This window comes from Trichosurus vulpecula, chromosome 2 (genome assembly GCF_011100635.1).
Source record: "Trichosurus vulpecula isolate mTriVul1 chromosome 2, mTriVul1.pri, whole genome shotgun sequence".
Classification (NCBI taxonomy): Eukaryota; Metazoa; Chordata; class Mammalia; order Diprotodontia; family Phalangeridae; genus Trichosurus; species Trichosurus vulpecula.
This window is the reverse complement of record NC_050574.1, coordinates 440,418,052-440,441,710: the sequence shown is the minus strand read 5'-3', so window position 1 is coordinate 440,441,710 and position 23,659 is coordinate 440,418,052. Positions and strand designations below refer to the sequence as shown.

Genomic DNA, 23,659 nt, shown 5'->3' with positions numbered 1-23,659 from the left:
ATTTTGGGCCACTGGAAGCTAAGCAGAGGTATTTGTTCTTGTGATAAATCACACATGCTTGCATCTTGTCAGGAAGTCATAATCTGCATTGATTTATCCACATTTGCAACGGTCTCCCATTTTCACCTAGTCCCCTTTGTAACCAAAGTACAAATCTGTGGGCCTTACCCCCAAATAAACTGAATTCACCAGTTTGAAAAACAAATGATCTGGAGTCTATCAAATAAAGCAAATAAGAGAGGCACAAAAACAGGAGATAAATACCAAATATAAATAAAACTAGAAGAAAATTAATAATTAAAATTTGTTATTAATTATGAACGTTTAAATAATGCGCACAAAAGATGACTCTCCTCTAGTTAGCTATTACAAACTCCAAATTCCTATAGAGTACCTATAGAAATAGTTATGTGTCCTTTGTTGTACTTAGCTTTCCACATATTGGCATCAGCACAAGGAGCACTTCTTAAATCAGAACCAAAAAAGGGCTAGACATGTCAAAGGGACAAATCTATCTAGAAACAAATTCTCAAGTTTAGACAATTAACTAGGAAGACAGAAACATTTCAAATATGTTTCAGTTCTTTAAAAAGTAATCAGACAATATTATATCACCATTTTACTCTTAAGTGGCCTTAAATTAAACCCAGTGGATGGTCTGAAACATTGAGGTGCTTGTTTTGATTTGGGCCACATGCCATATGAGCAAAATTGATCATTTTGGGCATGCCTTAGGCTCAGGACATAAGGACAAAGTTATCTTAAACACTGGGGTGTCTTTCTATCACCTGAACTTCTTTATTGCATTTTTGAAAAATCTTTTAACGAAAAATTTTATTGGTCTTTTGTTCTTGTATTACCTACATTTTCCAGTGTAATCCCCTCCCACTTCCAGAGATTCATCCTTTAACAAAGAAACCTGTTTGGGGCAAGAAGAAATTTAAAATCTTTTTCCAGTCACCCAACCAATGCCTGTCAAAGGTACAACTTGAACCAAGGTCTTCGTGACTTTAAGCATGACTGAACACAATCACAATACCTCTTTTTTAATTTACCTATGAACAGATACTTTCATCTTTTAAAAAAGCATAGTTATAGAAAATCCAAAAAGTAAAAGAAGCTAATTGGTAACGAGGGAATGTAGCATCCAATACTAAAACAGTAATTAATAACACAGCAATATCACATACTATATTGCCTCATTTATCAAGGGAAATAAATATTAGTGCAAGACTGATGGGAGAATGCTGACACAGATGTATGCTAATGTGCTTAAACTGGAATCTATATTGCTAAAAACTTGGTGAGAAATTCATCTACTATGATAAATCATATTAAAATGAAGTAAGAAAATAGGATGACTTGTCAATATATTCAGTCCTTTTAGAAATATCATCTAAAAATATAAGAGGATGGTTTCAGACCTTTATTGAAAATAAGACACATCATGCAGGGCTGAAAAAGGGAAAAAGAGGAAGTACAACAAAGTTGGACAACTTTCCCACCAACCTTTTCTCCACAAGATACAAATACCATGACCACTTAACTTGAACACTCACATACACTCAACTCTTCATCACTAACTTTCCTCACTCCAAGGTAACAACCAAAAGGGGTAGGAAGACTGGGAAGGAAAAAGTTATCAACTACACATTTGCACCAATACAACTGGTGTAAGAGATGTAGGCTAACAAATAACATGGAAAGATAAAATAAGAATTCATCGCACCATCACACCCCTGATTCTAGAAATGATAAAATGGTCACCGATTAAATTTTATTTTGGATGTAGCTCAACAATAATATGACAAAATCAAGTAGTTAACAGAAGAAATGCAAAGATGCACCAACCTTCCAGTAGTCAGATTGTAAACTGTAGTACCTCTGGTATGCAGATAATGCTGAAAAAAAGAAGAAAGAAAGACTTAGAAAAATTGAGACAACAATATAAAGGTTTCAAAAGCCAAAATCTAAATTTTTTTAAAAAGTTTCTCTGGAAAATGCAGGCTTAATATAAAAGTTTTTCCCTCAAAATATGAGATAATTATGTTTATAACATGATCTTCTCAGCCCAGTCCAAAAAGGTTAAGAGTTGACCAAGAACAGCCCTGACAAAAGCGCAAAGTCTACACCTTGTCAGGTGTTCAAAGCCCAAATCCTCTCAATCTCTTATAACAGAATTTACAAATCCATGGCTAAACACCTGGACTTAACCTGGTTCTGAAGGGGCCTTTGGATTAAAGTGATTGGGTGCTTATTTCCTAGAAATATTCAAGACTATAATAGATTTTCTAGACCTATGCCCCTCTCACCCCCCACAAACCCACATACCCACCTACCTCTGCACTCCAAGAATGTCTCACAATTTAGATTACAAAAGCAGAAGTACTCTTCATGAGAAGTATTCACATAATTATGCATAGAAACCTATACTTTTATTATGATTTCTTTTAAAAAATTACTTTAACCTTGAATCCAAGAATGGCCTCACCAACTTTTTAAAAGTACAGAATTAGACCTCAATCACTGAATCTAAAAACACTGTGTTTTTTTCTTTAACCACAACAGTCTCAGAAAAAGATATATGTATACGTTGATTGGGATGAGGGGGAATAACATCTACTTAGCATGCTTCCAGATAAAAGCTTTCTAAAGAGTTAAAGAAACCACAGACTAGAGAAAACCAGGTTGGACAACTAAAAAGCATAAAAAGTCACACCTGTATGGAAACTAGGTTTCTAAAAGCAATGATTTCAAAGTGACCCAGTGGGGTAAACATATCACAGTATTATCTTCCTTCAGACCTTCTTGACTACTTCACATTCAAGACTCCTGAAACAGTGTCTACACCATTCTACCTACACACATAATAATTATAAAGGCATATATACACTATGGACTAGTTTCCAAGTGAGGGGTAGTAATAAATCATCCGTACTCTCACTTGGTCTACATATGGATGATAGCTAGGCAGAGTTTCAAAACAACCAACGACAACAAAAGGTGGAAAAGTTCTCCTGTGTGATATAACCATTTGTATGATGTTCAGATCTTTAACACTGGCCTCATTCATTCATGGTGCTGTAAAATAAATTTACCACCTAGACTAGGGGTGGGGAACCTGCCCTGTGGCCTTCTAGGTCCTCAAGTGTGGCCCTTTGATTGAATCTAAACTTCAGAGAACAAATCCCTTTAACAAAAGGATTTGTTCTGTAAAACTTGGACTCAGTCAAAAGGCTGCACCCGAGGACCTAGAAAGCCATAGTGGCCTTGAGGCTGCAGATTCCCTACCCCTTCTTTACTGAGTTACAAAGGCATTTTACTATATTACTTTCCCATTGGCTTCCTATGGGAAGCCATAGGTCACTATAGTCACCTCTGATCTGACAATGTAAAACTAAGTCTCCGTATTATTCCTGCTATTGAATTCAAACCATAACATCCTAGCTCATCATGTGGGAATGTGAATTTAAAACTCTTCAGTAATGTAGCCTAGTATATGATTTTCTTTGAAATGAGTTAAAGCAGTTTAACTAAAGTGTTCAAATTCAAAAGTGAGTAAGCCTGTCTTAATAGCCTATTACTCCTAGTAACATAATGCGTAAAGCAATTAGCACTTTCTGACACCCACATTAGGCGGTTAATAAATGCTTATTCCTTTCCCCATTCCCTATTCTTTAGCATTATGTCCTGACTACGCACTTTAGGAGAAACCACCAAATATTCTGGCCCTGAATCCCAGAAAAGGTTTGCTTTGCAGAACACAAAAGGTAATGCACTCTCAAGAGAACGAGAGAGAGAGAGAGAGAGAGAGAGAGAGAGAGAGAGAGAGAGAGAGAGAGAAAGAAACCAATACAGGGAAATAAAAAGGGATTAAGGGTAAGAAGGGAGAAGAAATGCAAAAAGAAAATGGTAATATAGCAAAAAATATTATTAAATCAGGGTACTGGGAAAGTATGTAACTTTTCTTTAAAATTTTTACACAGATGAAACTAAATAACAGGAGGGAATGAACAGAGATATTACGTACAAAGAGGAATAGAGAAACTGTTAGTGCTTGATTAAGAGAATTATCCAATGAAAGAGATCAATGAAGTCTGTATCTATATGCTAAAAGTAGCATATGATTATCACATTTCTACATATAATGAAAAGAAAATATATATGCCAAAGAAGATACCTTAGAAGAATACAGTAATAGTTATATGTTCCAAAGACAGCCAGAGTCAAGAACACAAGAAAGTATAAAAATGAACACCCTAAGAATTTAAGTAACCTCAGGGCATGTTGGAAGTATAGTGCCATTTGCAGTACAAATATGGGTCTATAAAAAAATCACTTTATCATTGCAAAAATTGGCTGTTCTTCCTAATTTTCTTTAATATTTTTGGTTGCCACAGTAACACACATACAATTCAAGATAATTATTGAATATTAATCAATTTACTGAATTGAATGATTGAATAATTCTTCTATTATAAATGTGTTCTTTCCATAACTTTTGATATCAGCAGTGTCCAAATAGTTAAGGCATTCAAAGAAGTTAAATATAGTCAAATATACAGGATCTCAAAAGCAATGCATGATGAACAAAGAAAAGAACAGTATTTATTCCACGTTTTATTAATGACCACAGAAAATATTAAGAGCATTAAATTTCGCCATTATATATATCCCACTGAGAATTCAAGAGACTAACATCCAAAATAAAGTAAACTTCAGAGAATAAAATAAAATTCAGGCAGTGTAATCTGGAGACAGCAAAAAAATAATATCAAATAGTAATGTATTTTTCAAGTTTGGAACTATATAGGCTAAGCATTTTTCTAAAGGAAAACAATGAACTTAACCAAACAATTATTTAATTCCATATAGAATAACATCAGGCCTATGTTTTAGTTACAGATATTTTCGAAATTAAAACAATGAGATTGTGGTTTAGGGGTTCTTTGGGGGGGACGGCAATGGTGATATTTTGTTTTGTATTGAGGGAAGATAAACATGGCAAAGGATGCATGTCTAGTGAAGAGTATAGTATTAAAAAACCTAACAAATATTCATAACTTTTTTATGACTTAAGATTTTGTCTCAAGTAGACTTAACTACAATTGATTTTTGCTATGCATGAACTAATGGCACCATGGTTCTGAGTAAAAATTTTAAGTATTTTAGACATCATTCCTCCACTGCCCCACCACTCCCCCCTCCAAAAATACTCCTTTCCCTTAACTTCTTGATCTACCACCTAGTTACATATTATGTAGTCCCTTCAAGGCAACTAATTTCACATTCATAAGTACTATTACTTCCTTTCCTTCTCTATAAAGTAGTTCTTCCTTTAAACTTTGGATCGGTAGAGGCCAAGTGGGAAGGAGTTGTAAAATCTAAACCCTCTCATTTTAAAATGAAAAATCTCAGCCTCCTCCTATCCCCCAACCAAGTACTTGTTTAAACAAACTACCCACGGATATTCCTTATCAATCAACAAGTATTTGGGCACCAAAGTGGTCCAGTGGACAGAGGGCCAGCCCTGGAGTCAGGAGTATCTGAGTTTAAATTGGGTCTCAGACACTGTGAGAGCCTGGACAAGTCACCTAACCCTGTTTGCCTCAGTTTCCTCAACTGTAAGGTGAGCTGGAAAAGGAAATGGCAAACCTCTCTGCTATATTTGTCAAGAAAACCCCAAATGTAATGTAAGACAGGACTGAAATGATTCAACAACGAGAAATACCTATTAATCACCAAGTATATTCCAGGGAACAGGGATATAAATACAATAAACAATGTGCAATGAGGTGGGAGATACACAATGAGGCTGCAAAAACAGGTTGGAATCAGGCTGTTAAAAACATTAAAAGCTAAACAGAAGTATTTATATTTGATCCTAGAGGCAACAAAGATCCATTGGAGTTTACTGAGTGCAAGAGTACCATGATTCGATCTGCCCTTAAGAAAAACCACTGGCGGTCACATGGAGATGGATTGCAGTAGAGTCTTACATTCTATAATGTGCTGTTTGTTTGCCCTAAACATGAAATTCATTCTTTTATGCACTCAGAATCAAAAGTTTTAGAATAATGACAATTCACATCTAAATAATAATTAGGTAAACATAATCACATTTGAGACTAACGTAAATATTGTTATTTCCATCTTAAAAAGGGTAACAATGCACTTGCCAAGGAATGCACAGCTAATAAATGACAGAACTGGACCTGGAATCCAGTATTTAACTCCCAATCAAGTGCAATTTCTGTTACAAGCATCATTGGAGATGATCTTGCACAAAATCACTATTAATTAGCAACAGAGTCAGGGTTGGTACCCAATTTCTATCATACCTACCTGGTTTTATCTTTTCACACTTAAAGCATTTTAATTTTTTTAAGTTTGTCCTTATGCCACAGCTGATCTGAACTCACACTGCCCCCATCTTTGTTAATTTTAGCTACGCTTCTCTGGACACTAGAGATTTGCTATACCTTTCTTGAGAATGAAAAAAACATGACATTTCAGTGTAAGGAGCACCAAGAGTTCCTAGAGAGTAAAATAATGTTTCCTCTTCAGTTCCTTTATGCCTCTCCTAATAACAAGAATATTCTTTCATTTTCACTTGTGACTGTAGCATGACTGATACCAACTGCGGGGAGCAGAGAAAATGGACAAGGACAACCCCCTATGCCCTCATCAGACATCAGCAGTCCTGTGGAACCTGTTGAAGACTTTCTCTTCTCCCATGTTCACAGGCTTCCTCAGGGCCACTTATCTGATCTGGAGAAGGCCTGGACCTAACCAAGGAATAGCTAGAGGTGCCTCTCCACATGGTCAAATTTTGGAATGTGCTCAGTGCCCACCCAGGGGCTATGTGGAGAGAGCCAGGGAAGGAAAATGAGTCCCTGCCCTGGGAGAGATCACATCCCAGATTATCACACAGAGAAGGAAAGGCAGATGTGGCCTATCAGGGCCAAGGGGCCCATGTACCAGCAGCCCCCTTCTACAGCTTGGTAGAAACACAGGGCAGGGCCTCGGTTCACTGAACCTCCAGACAGAGCTCTGAACCGTTTGTCCTAGGGGCCTTGGAGCAGCCTTGACTGACCAGGGCCTTTGATCAGCGACTCCCTGAGGTGGACCTTTGAGCCACTGGCCCTTGAGGGGCCTGAAGACTGGATGAGCTACAGGCCAGGATTTCATTTTTTTTCCAAAGGCAGCCTAGGACCATTCAGGGTTGCACTGTACCTGAGGCAGCTGCAGGTTTGGGGAGAGCCTGGTGATGACAAGGGAGCAGCAGTTTCCCCTTCTCAATAGCTACCTCTGAGTCCCTCTCTACACATCAGGGGGAGCCAGGTTATTGGGGGCATGAATGAGGACCAGATACAATCCTTAGCTTTCTGACTACCTCAGACTTCTTCCCAGTCCTAATGGGGCACTGAGGGGAAGCTAAGGAACCTTGATCTACCCTGAACCTGAGCCAGGGTTTAAAAATCAGGCTTTTCCCACAATCTTCTCCTTGTTTTCCACTTGTCCCTTACCCCTTGAATCTTCCAAGAACTGGGTAGAATGCGAAGGAAAGGGTGTGTTTGTCATCACCCCTCCCTGACACCAAGCTAATTCAGCCAGTATTGAGGTCTCTAGCTACCTACAGCCAGAGAGCCCATCAATCCAACCAGTTCGTTTTTTCAGCCAAATAAATAATATTTAAAGTTAAAGGGGGGGGGGGGGGGGGCAGGAGCTAGGTGGCGAAGTGACTAGAGCACCAGCCCTGGAATCAGGAGGACTTGAGTTCAAATCCACCCTCAGATACTTGACACACTTACTAGCTGTGTGACCTTGGGCAAGTCACTTAACCCTAATTACCCTGCCTTCCCCCCTCAAAAAAAGATCCCCCCCCCAAAAGATCAAATAAGCATCATTCTCACAAAGTTTAAATTTCACTCTTCCTAGCAACCAATTACTATCTTTTATTTGCCCACAAACAAGTTCATTGGTTAAACTCTCCCCTCACTCACACAACCTGTAAGATCTACCTGGTTTATTGTTAAAAACTTTGAAATAAGTGATTTTAGTGTTCTCTGTAAACTTTATGTCACTGTACATTCCTTCTTTATAATTACTCATAAAATCATTAAACAAGCCAGGATCCAATAACAACTATCCACAGCAATCCTTTGTTTATAATTTTATTCAGAATACTTCTGAGTTCTATCCTTTATTTCTTTTCCCTAAAGAAATTAATTTCCATTTAGCATAGTTAATAGCCCTTACCACAACCCATAAAAAAAAAAACAAAAAAACAAAAAAACAAAAAAAACAGAAAAAACCGCACACACGCACACACAGGTACCCCCGTGCCCAGTGGGGAGGGGGAGGAATGAAGAATCTTTCCTCAATAACCATTTTATTTATAAAAAAAAAAAAAAAAAGCCTTTTCTGATTTCTATAAGTACCACTGCCTTCCTATCTACTTTAGGGTATAAAACTGTGCCTTTATACAACATACCCTTTTTCACCTAGCAATACATTACTAGGTCTGTATGCAAAAGTGATCAAAGAAAAGCACAAATTCGTACAAAAATATTTATAAAATCTCTTTTTGTGGTGGCAAAGAACTGGAAATTGGGGGGATGCGGCTCAATTGAGGAATGGCAGAACAAGTTGTGGTATATGATTATGATGGAATACTACCGTGCTATAAGAAATAATGAGTAGGAAGACTTATGTGAACAGATGCAAAAGAAAATGAGCAGAACCAAGAGGACACAGTACACAATAATAGCAATATTGTATGATGAACATCTGAATGGCTTAGCTGTTCTCAAGAATACAAAGATCCAAGACAATCCTGAAAGGGGTTTTTGATGAAAAGTGCTATCTGCCTCCAGGGAAAGAACTAATTGAATTTGGATGCAGATCAAAGCACACTTTAAAAAAAAAAAACACCCAAAACTTTATTTTTCTTGATGTTTGTTTTGTGGGATATGGGAGGAGGAATTTGTTTTCTTTTGCAATATGTTTAGCATGACTGCAGATGCATAATCCATATCTCACTGCTTGCCATCTCAGGGAGGAGGGAGGTGAAGAAAGGGGGGAGAATTCTGAATTTAAAAAATTTTTGAAACCAAAGTTAAAATTGCTTTTTACATGTAATTTGAAAAAATAAAATATAGATTGCTAATAAAAAAAAAAGAGATGCTTGTTGACTGACTGATCTCTTATGTACTGAGCATAATTTTTTGTACAATGACCATCAAGGCATCCAATTCATTCTTTAAATGACTTCTTTCCTTGTAAACATTTAAGGAGTATACTTTTGGTTTTAAATTCTTATGTTCCTTAGATGTTTTCCCCCCTGATCCAGTCTTTTATCTCTACTCTACAGAGGAGGAAACTGAAGCAAATATAGATTATTTGCTTTCTTGCAGTTATAATTGGTAAATGCTTGAGACTGGATTTCAACTCCAGTCTTTCTGACTCCAGGTCCCATACTCTTTCCACTTAGAGAAAAAGAATTAGCATTAAAGAGAAACTGGAAAAGGCTTCTTCAGCGTGGGATTTTTTGCTCCCCTAATTTCTATTCATCTCTTGCACAATTTTCCCTATGATGATGTATTTGACTTTGCTAATTGGGCAAAGGCACTAGAACTCATAGGTACCAGAACAAACAGATTCCTGACACATTTGCCTTAAAGTATCAAATAAAATATTTTATATAGTTCTCTATTTTACTCTTGCTGCCAACCTCCACCCCATCAATGTCCAAATTAGAGAGCTCTCTAAAAATGGATTTTGCATCTTTGTGACAATAATTTAAGCTGATAAATATTATACACTGAGCTTCCAATTATACCACTGGCCTGAAACTGCTTTCTCCAAGGTCACCAATGGTTTCTTACTGTTAAGGCTAATGGCCTTTTTTCATTTCTTTTCCTTCTTACCTTCTGTGCAGGATGACACTATCGACCTCCTCTCATTCTGCTTTTGGACATTTTCCTCTCCTCAGGTTTTTGTAACCTGTGTTAACCTACTTTTTAAATTGTTCCTCAGTCTTCTTTAACAGGTTTGTCACTCACGACTTGTCCCTTATACCTTTGGGTAACACAGTATTATTCTCCTAACACTCTCAGCTATGATAATAACTGACTTCCATATCTATGTATACCACTTCATCTCCTTCTCAAGCTCCAGTCCTATATTATGAATAAACGGCTTGCTAAAGATATCCAACCTGATGTGACATAGGAATCTCAAACGCATTATGTTCAAAACAGAACTCATTTCCTTTTCTTCTCAACTCCCTCATTTCTGTCAGAGGTGGTACCACCTAGGTTGGCAACTAAAGCACCATCCTCAACACTTCTCTTTCTATCACCTCTCAAATCCCAGATCTTGATTCTATTTATATATGGCTACTACCCTCCAATTTAGGAACTCATCACTTCTTGTCTGAACTAGTATCTCCCTGCTTCCACAATTCATGCTCTAGCTAGTTCATTAGCCATCTGCCAAGGCTGAATCCCATGACTAACATACCTTCCATCCTTACCTCTCCTTAAAAATCAGGTCCAGTGGCACCTCCTACAAGCGAACTTTCTTGATTCCCACAGGTGGTCTTCCCTTTTCACCTCATAAAATTACTTTATGGTAGTTTGGGATAATATTTTGTGCTCGCTTATATACTTACATAGGATCATAGGACCATATGTTTAGAACTAGAAAGGGCATCCGAAGCCACTGAGTATGCTCTCAAATTTGACAGGTAAGGAAACTGAGGCACAGAGCTATTTAATGATTCTCCTAGAATCTCGTAATATATGTGAATATCAATCTAGCAATATATCTAATAAATATGTTAACAAGTCCTGTCATTTCTGCCCCTTCCTTACCTTTCCAATCTTCTTACATACTCAACATGTGCAAAACGGAATCACCTTTTCCTGCTAAGTTTCTCCATTACTTTGGAGGGGATAACCCTCATCCTAGTGATCCAGGCTCAAAAGCTAGGCACCAGTCTGGATTCTTTACTCTCTCACTCTCTCTCTCTCTCTCTCTCTCTCTCACAAGCCTGATGCAGCCCTTCCATTTCTATCAAAGGCTTTTTCCCCCTACAGATTAAAATTATATCGTGATCTTAGTATTACGTACTACGCTAGTTAAATAATAATAGTATAAGTTAAACTTGACCATGAGTAATTTCAGCAATTCAATCCAATAATAATCAGGCATAATTTGTAGAAATGAAGACAACACAAAAAAGAAAGGCTTAGTAAAGGTAATTCACAAAATGTAAATAATTAAATACAAGATAGTTTGAAGGAGAGAAAAAAAAAAATAATAATAATAATACCATCTGTAAAAAGGAAAGATAGTACATGGGCCAAAGCCTGAAGGTAGAAGTGACAAGGGAGTGTACTCTAGGCATGAGGGGCAGCCTAAGGAAAAGAGAGCAAGGCATGATTTGGAATAGGAACTTAATGAAACAAAAAAAAAAAAAAAAAAAGGAAATTTGGCTGCAATATAAAGTGAAAGGAAATAACATGAAATGAATAATAGTGAAGGGATTTAAATAACCAGTTGATTAATATGTATTTTATCCTACAATCAAATGGAGGCTACTGGAAGGTGTAGCAGAGGAATGACATGAATGCATAACCTGAGCGAAGTACAGTACATTGTGTATTTGGTTTCCCTGTAAAGTCAGAGGAGCCCAGAAACAAGTTAGTTACCCAGACATATGACCCTCTATTGCACTTCCATACAACGAGGTCAGCAAACAGATAGGAGTTCTTTGCAAGAGCTCCAATTTTCATATATGTGGATGTATGTGGTTGGGAGGTTATCAGTGCAACTATTCAGCGGAAAAAAGCTAGAATCACAGAATCTATAGCATCATAGATCTAAATCTTATTCTGTAAGGTACCTCAGAGGTCATCTAGTCCAGGGCTTCTTCAACTTTTTCCACTTAAGAACCCTTCAGCAATTCTAAAAGCTGTAGGTTGCACTGAGGTCGCAACCCACAACATCTAACATTTTCATTTTACAGTTAAAGGTCACTGAATACAGGAAGGTAAAGTGACTTGCCCCAAGTCACAAAGGTAGTGGGACATGAGCCCAGGTCCTTTAGCTCTAGAACCAATGTTTTTTCCACCTGCCTCCCCCAATGTGGTTTCATCTTAGTGTCAGGCGTTCTTTGAGCAGTCCTCAGTCTTCCCCTGGCTACGATGAGGGTGGAGAAGAAACATTTTCCTACGGAGAGGAATTCATAAGGCAGTTGGGATGGAGAAAATGGGGAGGTAGAAAGTGGGAGATCAGTGGAGAGGTACCTACTCCTCAAACATGCACTCTTCTCACCTCCTACTTAGAATCCCCTTGTCAGTGCTATCTCCCACATCCTCAAATTTCTCTGTAGGTAATTTATCTGTTTCCATATTGTAAACCAACAGGAGACCTTAGATCTTTGATGGTAAGTGACTATTTTTCATTTGGTTTGGGGTCCACAGTGTCTTGAATAGATAGTATTCATTTCGGAGTATCAGATCATGACAATTTTTTGGTAGAGAGGGAAAACAGATCATACTCAGAACAAAAGCTTGTGTTTCCTTGTGATGACTTCCAAAGAACCACACCAACATTTGTCATTATGATTCCCTCTTTTAATTGGCACACCATTTTATAATAACTTTGTTCATCACTTACATTTAATTTCCCTCCAAAGTATATGTGTTTGAACCATTTCCATTATACCATCACTAGAAACCATTGCAGATCATATGAAGTATGGGGATTTTATAACTAGGTAAGATGAATCTAGTCTTTGTCTACAATTACTTGCGCACATACACGGGAGAAACTAATAAATGTTTATTGAACTGAACTGGAATTCTTTTTGAGGGAGTCTGCTGAACTCTTAATGTGTACTCTATCCCTTAATTCAGACTTTTTCTGAATTAGAGAAGCAATCATTTTCATCGACTTTATTAATAATTTCATGTTACAATTCCTACTAATCAATTACTTAAATAATACTAGTCAAAAAATTCTACATAGGACAAGGAGGGTGAGAAATGAACAAGTACTGAATATTACTTAATTCTTTACAAGGTACTTGCTTATGAGGCACAGATAATAAAAAAGAAGTAATTCAGAATTAGATTCATGGATCATGGATCAAGAGATGGAAGGGATCTTAAATTATCTAATCCAATTCCCTCATTTTATGGAGGAGGAAAATAACAAGTGGGGCTACATGATTGGGCACAGGTCTTACTGGTAGTAAGCATCAGAAGTAGAATTTGAACACTCTGAATACTTCTTTTAACTCAAAAATAGGGATTTCTTTTTTCATGTTATATATCCTTAATCAGTATGATAAAGTCTGTGGTCCCCTTCTCAGAATGTTTTTAAATACATAAAATAAAACATACAGAATTACAAAAGAAACCAATTACGCCTAAAAACAATTAACAAAAAATATTTTTTTTTTTACATTTAAATTTAAAAAGTCCTACTCTAGAAATATCCTCTTTCAACTGCACCATGTCCTCTCCTACTGTCCATACTGTGCAAACTCCTAGAACAGAAATATGTTTTTGGCATACAATCATGAACCAAATGAACATGTATATGGTCATTTTCCCATAGCAAACTGATTTATGTAAGAGATATAAAATTTCGAAAAATCAATCATTTACTTTTTTTTTTGTTTCCTATGACATTATCTCTAAAATGATCCAAGTTCATCAAAATCAGAAGAAAAATCTAAAATTCACTTTGGGCAACTTAAAGATCACCCATTACCATCTTAACTATACCATATTAACGCAGTAAGTTCACAAAGCCATCCACACACCCACACACCCACACACACACAATTTATCAAAACAATTATACATTATAAAAATAATTTTCGATGTTAAAAATATTACTAGAAATAGGAAAAGAAAACTTTACCTTTTGGATAATCTTCCAACAAGAGGTTGAAGTGACCTAACTGACAAAAGAAATCAGATTCAACTTTTCCTTCAGCTTTTAAGATTAGAGATTCATAGCAGCGAACAGCCTAGAAAAAAGAAACACAAAGAACATTAAGAAAAAGAAGCAGAACCACAAATATGCAGTAATTTCTGATAAAACATAACTTTGATGCTGATTTTCTTCCTCTGTATAATGAGGAAAACTAAATTATTAATTTATTACCTTCCAGTTACAAAATTATATTGGTAATTTTAAAAATAAAGTCTATTAAACATTTTTTAAAATGTCAAATAATTTGCACTATTAAATCCTGTACCACAAAATCATTAAATTTTGCCTAACTAATATTTTAAAAACTTAGGCCAAAGAGGAAGGGAAGAGAGGAGAAAGTAGGAATAAGTAGTTCTCTTCATCTATAGAGGGAATATAAGGGAAATAACACCAGTTTTATAGTAAAGGGACTTAAGCTTGAAATGGGCAACCAACCAACCCTCATTTATCAAACATCTCTGTAACAGGCACAGCAGTGTTAAGTGCTGGAAATAACAAAGAAGAAAAAGAAACAATCCAGCCATTATCCTCTATTGGAGAATGAGTAGGAGGAGGAGCCATGTACATATAGATACAAAAAAACAATTACAAGGCAATGTGACAAGAGAGGTACTAGCAAGGAGTAAGAGAAGAGAAAAGGCTTTGTGTAGAGTGAAGTTCTGAGTGTGATGTGAAAGACACTGGGGACTGAAAGACTGAAGTGAAGGAGTATATTCTAGTCATGAAGTAGAGCCTGTATTAAGACCAGAAATAGGATGTATGTCACCTGTGAGAAACAGTAAATCACTAAGTTTCCTTGAGCCTCAATATTCTTACGTGTAAAATGAATGGGCTGACCTCAAGCAAGGATTATTGACCTTTTTTCTGTCACTGATGTCTAAGTCTGAAGCCTATGGATGCCTTCTCAAAATAATTGAAACAATCACTTTTAAATGTATAAATACGAAGTATTACACAAAGGAAACCAAATATATAAAAATATACCTTTTAATTATTTTATTGACATTAATGATTAATTACGGAACTAATAGTAATAACTGGTAATATTGATCCACAGGTTAAGAACCACTATCCTAGAAAATATTTCTAAGATTTCTTGTCTCTTAAAAATATCTAGTCTATTAAGCTTTGTTTTATTTTTTTTTTTGGAACAGGGAAGACAAGGCAATTGGGGTTAAATGAGTAGCCCAAGGTCACATATCTATTAAGGATCAAGTGTCTCAGGCCACTTTTGAAGACAGGTCCTTCTGACTACAGGGCCAGTCACTGCATCACCTAGCTGCCTCTATTAAGTATTTTAAAAGGCAAAAAGAGAACTACTCTATTTGGTCTGCTTGGTTCTCCAATTTAGGCTGAATTTATGACATGACAACCAGGTCCACTAAAAATGTGTTATATACTGGTGGCCTTGAGGCCCACATGTAGCCCTCTAGAAATGAGGCCCTATGACTAAATCCAAACTTCACAAAACAAATCCCCTTAACAAAAGGATTTGTTCTGTAAAACTTGGACTCAATCAAAAGGCTACACCCAAGGACCTAGAAGGCTACTGGTCCTCCATCCCTGCTATAGGCAAATTCATTTACAAAAGGCACTCCTTCCCCCCGTCCCAGTCAAACCATATACTAACCCACTTAAAATAGTGGCTATACCAACCCTCCTGAAGGGTTCAATGGCAACCTTTCTTCACCCTCTCAGGGTTCATACTTTACTTTAAAAAAAATGAATCCATTCATGTATGGATCACTTTTTTCCCATGTTCCTCATCTTTTATCAATCACTCAGACATCTTTCTACATATCTCCCCTTTCAATCATCTCTCTTATAGATGGCTCTTCTTCTTGTAAACCCCTATGTTTAAGTCCTTAATTACACAGTCCAAATGATTTTCTATTAGCAGACAACTGTGCTCTTATATTAATGCCCTCCCCTCCTTATAATTCTCTGGCTTCTCCCCTATTGCCTATGAATACAACCACATCCAAACCCCACCTCTCCCCATCCTTTAAAAAGTCCCTTCATCAGACCATTCTTTCCATCTGTCTATATTGCCTACATTTGCTGCCTCAACTCCCTCTTCCCACTACAATCTAGCTTCAGACATCACTCAACTGAAACTGCTCTCCAAAGTTATCAATGATCTCCTAAATGCCAAATCTAGTATCTTTTCTCAATCTTCATTCCTCATTTCAGCAACCTATTCATACTCTTGATTTACCTTCACCCTCTTCTAGAAGCTCTCTGTTCTCTAGGTTCTCATGGCCTTGATCTCTCCTTCCACCTGTCTAAACACTCAGGCAAACACACAGTGACCAACACTTCTTGCCCATCCCCCCCCAATTCCCCATGGAAGATAGAAATATAAAATTTTCTAATTGCATTTTAAAATCCTTTCAATAACCAGACCACTTTATTCCACTGATTCACATCCTAAAAAAGATCGTGGCCTCTTCGTTGTTCATTACACAAAACACTTCATCTTCTGACTTCCTGCATTTTCACTGGCTGGCTAGTCACAGTGTCTGGAATTCTCTAACTCCTCATCTCCTCCACTTGGTTTCCCTGAAGTCTTAGTTAAAGCCCCACCTTCTGCAAAGAAGTATTCCAGATTCCCCTTAATGTTAGTGCCTTCGATCTGAGATTACTTTCAATTATTCTGTTCATAAATAATTTTTGCTTGTTTTCTTCCCTGTTACAGTGGCAGTTCCTTGAGCAGGGATCATCTTTTTTGCCTTTCTCTGTATACCAAGTGGCACTTAATAAATGCTTGTTGACCTGATGTAAAATAGGGAAAGATAAAGACCATGTTGATGATCTAACACTTTACCAAGGAAGTGACAAGAACTTAAGATTATCAGAGGGGCTCAGAGCTACAGGGGTCACCTGGAGAGACACCAGGAAGAGCCTCGGCAGCTGCAGGAGCAGCTACCCCAGAGGCCTCCAGCCCACACATAGTCTAAAGGTTTGAAACTGCCTTCTTGAACTTCTGGGAGCCATGATGGCCACATAAATTGGCTCTCCCTCTTTCCCTCCTTCACCCAGAAAATACTACCTCAGGAGAAATAGAGAAGCCAGAAGTGGGGCTGAGTAGCCATACAGCAGGAGAAGTTGGGGTGAGGGCCCTACTTGTGGTGGCGGAAGGATATTAGTGCAGGAAGAAAGGTGATGGAGGGTGGCCTTACCTCAGCAGAACAAGGGTAACTGAGCCCCGCAGGGGGGAGCTAACAAAGGTCAACGCCAGGACCCCAGACGCTCCTTTGCACAGCCAGGGAGAAGTGCCAGACACCAGTACAGACCAAAGCTGAGACCACCCGTACTGTAAAGCAGTCCTGGGGAAGAGGAGACCCCCAGCAGCCAGACCACCCCTCCCCCACACCTCAGGAAACCAAAGGCCACAACACAAAGGCAGTGAGCAGGCCCATGGATCCCAACACAAGAAACTTGGGACAGGACCCCCTGAGCCCCAGAAGCAGTGATCCAGGAAGTCAGGAGGACCAAAAACAACCCCAAAAAACAACCAAAAAAAAAAAACACCATGAAAAAGCACACTAAAAAGCTTTCTATTAAAAAGCTCCTATTATGGAGTCAAAATATGGAAAATCAAAAAAAAAAAATCAAAAAAATATGGAATATCAAAACACCAATTCAGAAGAGAACAGCATGAATACTTTACCCACATCCGAAACCTCAAAAGGGGAAGTGAACTGGTCTACAGACTAAAAAGCATTCTTGGAGGAACTCAAAGAGGACTTTAAAAACCAAATTAGGGAGGTAAAAGAAAAAAATGGAAAAAAAAAAACTCACTGATGAATACAAATCTTTAAAAAGTAAAATCAGGAAAATGGTTAAGGAGAATCAGAATATAACTGGAGAAAATGCATCATTGAAAAGTAAAATCAAACAAATGGAAAAAGAGATAGAGAAGCTAAAGGAAGAAAACAATACATTAAAAATTAGAATTGCACGAGCAGAAGCTATATGAGACATCAAAAATCAGTCAAACAAAATATAAAGAATGAAAAAATTGAAGAAAACGTAAAACATCTAATTGGAAAAATAAGTGACCTGGAAAAAAGATCCAGGAGAGACAATTTAAGAATTCCTGGACTACCAGAAAGCCATGATGAAAAAAATAGCCTGGACAGTATATTCCAAAGAGTAAAATCATCATCAAAAGAATCCACCAATCAACTCCCCCCCTCCCCCGAAAGAGATCCAAAATTGAAAAGTCCAAGAAGTATTATAGCCAAATTCCAGAACTACCAGGTGTAGGATAAAATACTGGAAGCAGCTAGAAACAATTAAAATATCACGAAACTACAGTCAGGATCACCTAGCATCTCTCAGATTCTACATTAAATGAAAGGAGAAATTGGAATATGATATTCCAAAAGGCAAAGGAGCTTGGACTACAACCCAGGTTCAACTACCCAGCAAAACTGAGCATAATTTTCCAGGCAAGGAGATGGACATTCAATGAAAAATTTGATCTTCAAATACAAAACTCAAGAGAGACATATAAAGGTAAAATGGGCGGGGGGGAGGGGGGGGAGAACCCTTGCTGATCAAAAAGACAAAATATTTATATCTTTATATTTACATAAAAAACTATAAGAGATATAAAGGGATGGTTCTGGGAGAAGAGATAAGGAGGTAGTAGAAAAGGGTAAATTCTATCACCTGAAGAGACACAAAAACATATTATAGTAGAGGGAAAGAAGAGAGGGAGAAAAGCAGTATTTGAGCTCTACTCTCATCACATTTGGTACCAGGGAATAACATACTCAGATAAGTATACAAATCAGATTCATCCTACAGGCAGTAGGAGGGGAAAGGGGAAAGAAAAGGGAGGGGTGTGGTCAGAAGGGAGGGAAGAAGTAGGGGGGGGGGGGGGGGAAGGTAAGATAAGGGAGAGGTATCAAGAAGGATGGTGAACTGAAGCAAAACTGATGAGGAGTGGAAGGGAAAAGGGAAGAATGAAAGTATAAACAGGGGGGAAATAGGATGGAGAAAAAGACACAGACAGTAATCATAACTGTGAATGTGAATGGGATGAACTCTCCCATAAAACAGAAGCAGATGGCAGAATGGATTAAAAACCATAATCGTACAATATGTTGTTTACAAGAAACAAATTTGAAACAGGGGGATGCACACAGGGTAATGGTAAAAGACTGAAGTAGAATATATTGTGCTTCAACTAAAGTAAAAAAAAGGAGGTGTAGCAATCCTAACCTCAGACAAAGCAAAAGCAAAAATAGATTTAGTTAAAGGAGATAAAGAAAGACACTATATCCTGCTAAAACTCACCATAAACAATGAAGCAATATCATTATTTAACATATATGCACCAAGTGGTATAGCAGGCAAATTCTTAAAGGAGAAGTTAAAGGAGTTACAGGAAGAAAGAGACAGCAAAACCATATGAGTGGGGGACTTCAACCTCCCCCTCTCTGAACTTGACAAATCTAACCTCAAAATAAACAAAAAAGAAGTTAAGGAGGTGAACAGAATTTTAGAAGAGGCAGATATGATAGACCTCTGGAGAAAACCGAATGGGGATAAAAAGGAATATACTTTTTTGTCAGCTGTACATGGCACAGAATCAAAAACTGACCAAGTACTAGGGCAAAAAAACCTCACAATCCAGTGGAGAAAGGCAGAAGTAGTCAAAGCATTCATTTCAGATCATGAGGCAAATATATATATTTGTAATAAAGAACCATGGAAAAATAAAAAATTAACTGGAAACTAAATAATCTAATTCTAAAGAATGAGTGGGCCAAAGAACAAATCAGAGAAACAATTAAAAACTTCATTCAAGAGAATAACAATAATTAGACAACATACCAAAACAACTTATGGGATGAAGCAAAAGCAGTTCTTAGGTGAAGTTTTATATCTCTAAATGCTTACATGAATAAAATAAAAAAGAGATCAATGAATTGGGCATGCAACTGCAAAAGCTAGAAAAATAACAAATTGAAGATATCCAATTAAATACAAAATTAGAAATACTGAAAACGAAAGGAGAGATTAATAAAATTGAGATCCAGAAAACTATTAAATTAATAAATAAAACTAACCTGGTCTTATAAAAAAAATAAAATTGATAAATCTTTGGTCAATTTGATTAAAAAAAAAAACAAAGACAATCAAATTACCAGTATCAAAACTGAAAAGGGTGGATTCACCTTCAATGAAGAGGAAATTAAAACAATAATTAGGAACTTTTTTGCCCAATTATATACCCATAAATCTGACAACCTTAGGGAAATGGATAAATATTTACAAAAACATAAATTGCCCAGGCTAACAGAAGAGGAAATAAAATACTTAAAAAACCCCATCTCAGAACCAGGAAGAGTTGATGAAAAATTAAAAAAAATATATTAGCAAAAAGACAGCAGCAACTAAACGAAAATAATACACTATGACCAGGTAGGATTTATTCCAGGAATGCAAGGCTGGTTCAATATTGGGAAAACCATCAGCATAATTGATCATATCAACAACAAAACTAGCAGAAATCATATCATCATCTCAACAGATGCAGAAAAAGCTTTTGACAAAATACAACACCCATCCCTATTAAAACATTAGAAAGCACAGGAATAAATGGAGCCTTCCTTAAAATTATAAATAGCATCTATGTAAAACCATCCACAAGCATTATTTGCAATGGGGATAAGCTAGATGCATTCCCAAAAAGATCAGGGGTGAAACAAGGATGTCCATTATCACCCCTATTATTTAATTTGGTACTAGAAATGTTAGCTGTAGCAATAAAAGAAGAAAAAGAAATTGAAGGAATTAGCATAGCCAAAGAAGAAACTAAATTATCACTTTTTGCGGATGGTATGATGATTTTCTTAGAGAATCCTAGAGAATCAAGGAAAAAACTACTTGAAACAATAAACAACTGTAGCAAAGTTGCAGGATATAAAATAAACCCACATAAATTCTCAGCATTCCTACACATTACTAACAAAGCCCAACAGCAAGCGATAAAAAGAGAAATTCCATTTAAAGTGACTGTAGACACTATAAAATATTTGGGAGTCTACCTGCCAAGACAAAGACAGGGCCTATATGGACACAATTACGAATCAGTTTTCACACAGAAAAAGTCAGATATAAATAAATGAGAAAAAAAAAATCAGTTGCTCATGAATAGGCTGAGCTAAAATAATAAAAATAACAATTTTACCTAAATTAATTTAGCTATTCAGGTGTGCCATACCAATAGAACTACCAAAAAATTATTTTACACAGCTGGATAGAACAATAACAAAATTCATGTGGAAAAAGAAGAGGTCCAGAATATCTAGGGAATTAATGAAAAGAAATGCTAGGGAAGGTGGCCTAGACATGTACTATACAGCAGCAGTCATCAAAACTACTTGGTACTGGCTAAGAAACAGAGCAGTAGATCAATGGAATAGTTTAGTTACACAAGACGCAGTAGTCAACTATAGACTATAGCTATCTACTCTTTGATAAACCCAAAGAAACCAGCTTCTGGGCTAGAATTCACTATTTCACAAAAATTTCTGGGAAAATTGGGAAATGGTATCACAGAAACTGGGCACAGACCAATATGTTACACCGTATGCCAAAATAAAGTCAAAAAGGGTTCATGATTTAGGAATGAAGGCTGAATAGTTTACCTGTCAGATTTATGTGAAAGGGAAGAATTCATGACTAAGCAAGAGATAAGGAGCATTACAAAATGCAAAATGAATAATTTTGATTATGTTAAATTGAAAAGTTTTTGTATAAACAAGGCCAAGGCAATGAAGATTAGGAGGAAAGCAGAAAACTTGGAGAAAATCAGACACAACCAGTGTCTCTCATAAAGGCCTCATCTCTAAAATATACAGGGAACTGAGTCAAATTTATAGGAATACAAGTCATTCCCCAATTGACAAATGGTCAAAGAATATAAACAGACAGTTTTCAGAGGAAGAAATTAAAGGTATCTATAGGCACATGAAAAAATACTCTAAATCACTATTGATTAAAGAAATGAAAATCAAAACAACTCTTAGGTACCAATCTCTCCTGTCAGATTAGCTAACATGGCAAAACAGGAAAATGATAAATGTTGGAGAGGATGTGGGAAAATTGGAACACTGCTGCATTGTTGGTGGAATTGTGAACTGATTCAGCCATTCTGGAGAGCAATCTGGAACTATGCCCAAAGGGCTATAAAAATGTGCATACCCACTGACCCAGCAATACCACTTCTAGGACTGTATCCTAAAGAGATCACACAAGGGGGAAAGGGACCTGTATGTACAAAAATATTTACAGCAGATCTTTTTGTGGTAGCAAAGAATTAGAAATCAAGGGGATGCCCATCAATTGGGGAATGGCTGAACAAGTCGTAGTATATGAATGTAATGGAATGCTACTGTGCTATAAGAAATGGGAAGATATGGAAAATACGGAAAATAAAAGAGGACTTTCAAGCTTTCTCAGTGAAAAGACCAGAGCTGAACAGAAAATTTGACTTTCAAACACAAGAATCAAGGGAAGCATGAAAAGGTAAACAAGAAAGAGAAATCACAAAAGGGACTTACTGAAGTTGAACTGTTTTGTTTACATTCTTACATGGAAAGATGATGTGTATGATTCATGAGACCTCAGTATTAGGACAGCTGAAGGGAATACACATACACACACACACACACACACACACACACACACACACATATACTGTATATATATGTGTGTTTGTATGTATATTAGGGTAGTTGAAGGGAATATGCATATATGTGTGTGTGTTTGTGTGTATATACGTGTGTATATGCGTGTGTGTGTGTGTATATATGTATGTGCATATATATAGACAGAGGGCACAGGGTGAGTTGAATATGAAGGGATGATATTTAAAAAAATAAAATCAAATTAAGGGATCAGAGAAGAATATATTGAGAGAGGAAGAAAGGCAGAGATAGACTGGGATTAAATTATCTCATATAAAAAGTGGCAAGAAAAAGCAGTTCTGTAGGAAGGGAAGAGGAGGCAGGTGATGGGGAATGAGTGAATCTTGCTCTCATCAGATTTGACCTGAGGAGGGAATACCATACACACTTAATTGGGTATCTTACCCCACAGGAAAGGAGGAGGAAGAAGATAAAAAATGGGGGATGATAGAAGGGAGGGCAGATGGGGGAGGAGGTAATCAGGGTCAAGGGACAAAATTCAATAAAGGGGGATAGGTTAGGAAGGAGCAAAATACAGTTAGTCTTTCACAACATGAGTATTGTGGAAGGGTTTTACATAATGACATGCAAGTGGCCTATGTTGAATTGCTTGCCTTCTTAAGGAGGGTGGGTGGGGAGGGAAGAGGGGAGAGAATTTGGAACTCAAAGTTTTAAAAACATATGACCAAAAAAAAAAAAAGTTTTTTCCTGCAACTAGGAAATAAGATACACAGGCAATGGGGTGTAGAAACTTATCTTGTCCTACAAGAGAAGAAGGGAAAAGGGCATGGGAGAGGAGTGGGGTAACAGAAGGGAGGGCTGACTGGGGAACGGGGCAATTAGAATATACATCATCTTGAAGCGGGCAGGAGGGTAGAAATGGAGAGAAAATTTGTAATTCAAACTCTTGTGAAAATCAATGCTGAAAA

General features: G+C 37.0%; 1 protein-coding gene across 4 annotated transcripts in view; it reads right to left on the bottom strand.

Annotated features, from left to right (window-relative positions):
* KDM6A (lysine demethylase 6A) overlaps positions 1-23,659 on the bottom strand; it is a 276,748-nt gene that overhangs the window by 164,487 nt on the left and 88,602 nt on the right. For all 4 annotated transcript variants that reach the window (XM_036742806.1, XM_036742808.1, XM_036742809.1 and 1 more), the window contains exons 3-4: positions 13,945-14,053; positions 1,852-1,901 (exon numbers count right to left, since the gene is read on the bottom strand). In XM_036742806.1, the coding sequence (XP_036598701.1) occupies positions 1,852-1,901; positions 13,945-14,053 (159 nt within the window). The remainder of the gene's footprint in view (positions 1-1,851; positions 1,902-13,944; positions 14,054-23,659) is intronic.